We start from the raw sequence: 6,000 nt of genomic DNA on the forward strand, positions 1-6,000 counted from the left end.
TTTATCGTTGTCTTCAAATCAGCTCACTTCGGTCAATTCTCCCCGCAAAAAAAACAACGTTGTTTGACTGTGTTGCAAACATCCATAGGAATGCACTGACACCCACCATGACTATGTAAACGATTGTTTACAGGGGCGAATCACGCCGAATGCTCCGTAAAAAATATATTGAAACACAAGCTTAGCCTTTTGTTAACAACACTGTCATCTCAGATTTTCAAAATATGCTTTAGAACCAAAGCTACACAAGCATTTGTGTAAGAGTATTGATAGCCTAGCATAGCATTAAGCTTAGCATTCAGCAGGCAACATTTTCACAAAAACAAGAAAAGCATTCAAATAAAATAATTTACCTTTGAAGAACTTCGGATGTTTTCAATGAGGAGACTCTCAGTTAGATAGCAAATGTTCATTTTTTCCAAAAATATTATTTGTGTAGGAGAAATCGCTCCGTTTTGTTCATCACTTTTGGCTAAGAAAAAAAAAAGAAAATTCATTCACTACAACGCCAAACTTTTTTCCAAGTGAACTCCATAATATCGACAGAAACATGGCAAACGTTGTTTAGAATCATCCTCAAGGTGTTTTTCACATATCCATTCGATGATAAATCCTTCGTGGCAGTTGGGTTTCTCCTCAGTAGCAAACGGAAAAGTACTTGCAGCTGGAGATTACGCAATAATTGCAACGGAGGACAAGCGACCACCTGGTAAATGTAGTCTCTTAGGGTCAATCTTCCAATGATATGCCTACAAATACGTCACAATGCTGTAGACACCTTGGGGAAAACGTGGAAAAGGTAAGCTGACTCCTAGCTCCTCCACAGCCATATAAGGAGTAATTGCCATGAGGCGGTTTCAAAAAATGCGGCACTTCCTGATTGTATATTTTTATCTGTTTTTTTTCTGTAACATCAGTTCTGTGGCACTCACAGACAATATCTTTGCAGTTTTGGAAACACAAGAGTGTTTTCTTTCCAAAGCTGTCAATTATATGCATCTTTTCGTGACAAAATATCTTGTTTAAAACGGGAAAGTTTTTCATCCAAAAATTAAAAGAGCGCCCCCTATATCGAAGAAGTTAAACACTGAGGTAAACACTAATGCTTATTACTTAAAAGAAATAAAAACATTTAATAAAAAGCTTATTCAGATGCAGAAGGGTTCTACGTAGAACCCTTCTTTCCTTTCAAATAATCCTTCTTGCCTTCAAATAATCATCAAATAACCTTTTCTTCCAAAAAATTTTCTTCGGATGAAAAAGATTCTATGTAGAACTCTTTGCCTTACATAGAATCATTGTCCTCCAAATATGATTCTTCTGATAAACGGTTCTTGGTAGAACCCTATCCCTCTGCAAAGATTTTGTAACCCTTTTTTCTAAGAGTGTACAGTAAAAGAGTATAAAACATAAGAAGGCAAGATAACCATGCATGATACAATGTGTATATATCAGACATAAAAAAAACACAAGTCATAGAGAGGGCATTGTGACAGAGTGAGTTAAGGTTCTGACTGTATCCTTATGCCCTGTTTAGTTCCTCTGTGCCAATGAGCTGGCGGTCTTCATCGAAGGCTACTTCCTGAAGAACATGGTGCTGCTGATTGAGGTGGAGGCTTTCAAACAACTACTGTACGAGATGCCTGTTACTGTGAGCCCCGGACCCTGCCTGAGCCCCATCTCCGATGTCCTCCATGACCTGGAGAAAACTCTAGCCACCCGCATCCAGTCAATTCACCTCTCCTCCTCCAAGGGCTCCATTGTGTGACCTCTCTGGGTTATTTAAACACACTTACAATCACCCAGTAATGTTACTGCAACATCCACTACCCCAGTTCATTCACCTGTCCCCTGATGTTAACATTTTCATAACATCCCTTTAATGTTACTGCTATTTCAAACCCTGTCCATCTACCTGTCCACGCTAGGGAGTGCTGTTGGTTTATGTGACAGGTCTGGGTGCTTACGCTTCACAACATTGCTGCAGAGTTACACTGCAGCGTCCAGCCATCTGACAGCTCCATTGTCTTCTCTTTGTTACAGGTTTGAACATTGTTGTAATACTCCTCTAACGTCACTGCACCATCGAATACATAAAGGAAATATAAAAAAAAAAATGTATGACTTGTTACAGGCATATAATATGCCCATGATAATAAAATTTACAATTGTATTTCATATGAGATGCATACGTAGAATAGGTCCCTTTTGCTGAAAGAGTGGAATAACTTGTAGAATAAAAACTCTACTTTGAAAAATGAACTCATTCAGTGGTTAGTATCTGGTATGAGAGTTTACTTGGCTTTGTAATATTTTTGTTTGTATAATTGGGATGCAAATCTGTTTGGTGACAGAGCAGGTGACTAAAGTAAAGGAAAAAATGTCAAACTTTAACTTTAACTAAACCAACCACAAAAAGTTCACTGTAAAAAAAATCTGGTTGTTTTTATGGTAACTTAGTGGCAGCCAGTTACTGTAAAAAAAAGACACAGTATGTTACTGTAAATTCCAAAGAAACTTTGGTTTAACAGTATATTACTTTACATTTCAATAATGTACTGTTAAATCAAAGTTTTTTTTACATTAACGGAAAGTTACCATAAGTTGTTTTTAAGTTACAATAAAAACAACATTATTTTTTTAAAGTGTATTCTTTGGAAGTGCATTGTAGCAATGATTTCAGAGTGATTTGAGAATGTAAACACATATGCCAACTCATTATCTTCATGTGTGGGACAGCATCTCACTCAGTCGTCGATAAAGCTGATGGAACATTTACAGAACTGACTAATACTTCAGTGCTCCTTGAACTGTACTCCCAACAATCATTATCCATTTATGCTTGAAACATGGATGTTCAACTTAGACCAAACTTATGATATATTTATAAACCATGTCAATAATTTGCATGACACCTCTCAACTGTACTACCCTACTGTTGCATTTCAGCAGAGCCAACCTCATAGACTACTTTGGAGGGAAGTGAAGAGTTTTCTAGCTATGACGAGTCAGACTCATACTGGCACTCTCGAGAAGGAAGGGTCTTCATGCTGTAATTGTGGGAAACAAGGTAAATATGTAATGAAAGTCAATTCTGTTGGTTGTTCTTTCTACAAACTAATGTACAGTATATTTAATTCACCTACAGTTGCTTGGATAACAGCATTGCTCTTGTTGGATGTGTTACCTGCTCAAACATTGTTCTTAAATGTTCAATTCTGGTAATGCAACGTTGCATGTTAAATGTACAGTATGAATCTTTAGATTCTTCTGTTTAAGACTTTTTTTCAAAATGTGTGTGTCATGCAGATTGGTATAAGTGAGTAAAAGGTATTAGTCTCTGATATATGTAGGATTTCAAGCATGGGATGTTTTCCTTCTACACTGTGCAACTACTGATGCATTCCAAATAATCAAGGTTAAAAGGTGACACGGTAGTTCTTAGGTGATCCCCAAAATAGTTGATTGCCATGATAAGACATTGTCAAATCACGTGTAGATATTGAGATATACTGTATGTATAATATGCATAAGGTATTATGGTGCATGAAGTGGTAACACTTTTTTTGGGTAGTCCATCTGTAGATGCAAACTATCTGTTGATAAGCAACTCCTTGCTAAGGTTACGGTTAGGGTAAGGTTTAGAGTTAGGGTTAGTAGATAGTAATTTGAAACGTTGCTGATAGTCTGTAGATAGTCAGTCTGTAGAGCATCTACAGATGATCAAAATAAAGTGTTACCCATTAAGCAACATCCATCTATTAGATATCTATTTTCAATATAATTCCAGGGACATAGATTAATAAAACAGTTGCTGTGCAAGCAATGTCATAGAACACCATTTCAGATTGCTTTAAAGCCATATGTTTCAACTTATTCTAAATCAACATGACCAGAGAGAATAGAGGGAAGAAACCACAAAACTGGCTTTGGGTCAAACAGGGCACAGTATGTCAGCCATTAAAATAAGATTTCTCCTTTTACCTATTAAAAAGAACTGGGTGATATTTAATTTAGGTTATTTAATTTAGGTTATTGTTAACTCATACCATTTTAGCTGGAGCCTAAGGGTTGAATAGTGATTAAGTATGAATATTTGAGGACATTTAAAATGTGTAAATAATAAAAAAATGAATTATTATATTTGTTTTTTCTACCCCATACACAGCACTGTTTTATTTCATGATTGTCCACTGTTACTTTGTTTAACAAAGTTAAAAATATTATAAAAATATCTAAGGTCTCCAGATTTAGCTAATATTTTATATAGGGCAGTATTACGTCCCTGCAAAAATAGGGCTATTATTTAAAAAGTTCTTCTGTGACAAATGTTGGCATTTTTAGTGCACAGGCAAACCCTATCTACAGGGCCGTAAACCTGAGTAGCTTTGATGTATCTCATACTAAACAACTCAAAGTAACACTCTGGGAAGGGTATGTGACTTTTATGCTATGTTTATAACATCTGACATTCTGTTTCAAAGGATTTCCACATTCCCTAACACACCTGTACGTTCCAACTGACACAATGTTTTATGTAAAATTGCCATTGCATTTTCAAACAAATTCAAAACTAAGCTTTTTTCAACCATTTTATTTCAAAACAATTACAGTAAGGTACTTAATTGTTACCCAGAAATGATTTGATATTGAAATAAAAATGGCTGTATTGGATCTTTAATCAATTTGCCGTGCACTGTGTGTGCAATTGTTATGACTAGATGAGCTCCTCACATGCTCATACTCAAAGACTTGGGGTTGGATTCAATCCGTATCGCGGAATATCTACATTAGAGCTTGATTTCATTTAAAAGTCAGCGTAAATTTTTACGCAGATCTCCCGCGATACGGATTAAATTCAGACCTTGGTATGTGAGAAAAAGCAATTCGGATTGAATAGAGCCCCAAGTATTTGAGTCAAGGATGAGAATGTGAGGAGCCCATCTAGTCATAACAATTACACACACAGTGTGTGTGTGTGTGTGTGTGTGTGCAATACATACAGTTGAAGTAAGAAGTTTACATACACTTAGGTTGGAGTCATTAAAACTTGTTTTTCAACCACTCCACACATTTTTTGTTAACAAACTATAATTTTGGCAAGTTGGTTATCTACTTTGTGCATGACACAAGTCATTTTTCCAACAAATATTGTTTGCAGACCGATTATTTCACTTATAATTAAATTCACTGTATCACAATTCCAGTGGGTCAGAAGAAGAAGTTTTAACACTGTTTTTTGTTACTACATAATTCCATATGCATTATTTCATAGTTTTGATGTCTTCACTATTATTCTACAATTTAGAAAATAGTACAAATAAAGAAAAACCCTGGAATGAGTAAATGTGTGCAAACCTTTGACTGTTACTGTATGTGACTCGTTTCTTGAAACTAGGCATTAGTTTACAGGAGAGGCATTTGAAGGTAAACGTTTTTTAATCAAAATATTTTTGTGTGCAGAAATGCCTTCTGGAACATGTGAACTTTAAATGTGCCTTAATTAACAAACTTGTATTCCATCTGTAAATGCAATTAATTTTTTTTAATTACGAGCCTAGTTGGTTTAACCACAGAAAAAGTATTTGTGACACTGAACATTACTCTAGGTGCGACAAAACTAGGGCCTAAAGGACTTGCCTTGTTGATAGTGTTGTTAATAAGGCAGGGCTTTTTAATGGACAGACTTATCCCCAGCTTAGCTACTGTTGTATCAATATGTTTCGACCATGATAGTTTACAATCCAGGGTTACTCCAAGCAGTTTAGTCACTTCAATTTTCTCAATTTCCACAGTATTCATTACGATATGTAGTTTAGGTTTAGGGTTTAGTGAATGATTTGTCCCAAATACAATGCTTTTAGTTTTGGAAACATTTAGAACTAACTTATTCCTTGCTACCCATTCCAAAACTAACTGCAGCTCTTTGTTATCTGTTGCAGCCATTTCAGTTGATAGTTGGTAGTAAATGACGTGTATAGTGTTGAGTGATCTGCATCA

At 35.7% G+C, this 6,000-nt stretch overlaps 1 protein-coding gene across 2 annotated transcripts in view; it reads left to right on the forward strand.

The window, feature by feature from the left end:
* LOC110500296 (ankyrin repeat- and BTB/POZ domain-containing protein 3-A) overlaps nucleotides 1–5,347 on the forward strand; it is a 206,469-nt gene extending 201,122 nt beyond the window's left edge. For both annotated transcript variants that reach the window (XM_021577600.3, XM_090214345.1), the window contains one exon: nucleotides 1,538–5,347. In XM_021577600.3, the coding sequence (XP_021433275.3) occupies nucleotides 1,538–1,768 (231 nt within the window). In that variant the 3' untranslated portion in view covers nucleotides 1,769–5,347. The remainder of the gene's footprint in view (nucleotides 1–1,537) is intronic.
* The last annotated feature ends 653 nt before the right edge of the window (nucleotides 5,348–6,000 follow it).

This window comes from Oncorhynchus mykiss, chromosome 21 (assembly GCF_057628025.1).
Source record: "Oncorhynchus mykiss isolate SJ-2025 chromosome 21, ASM5762802v1, whole genome shotgun sequence".
Classification (NCBI taxonomy): Eukaryota; Metazoa; Chordata; class Actinopteri; order Salmoniformes; family Salmonidae; genus Oncorhynchus; species Oncorhynchus mykiss.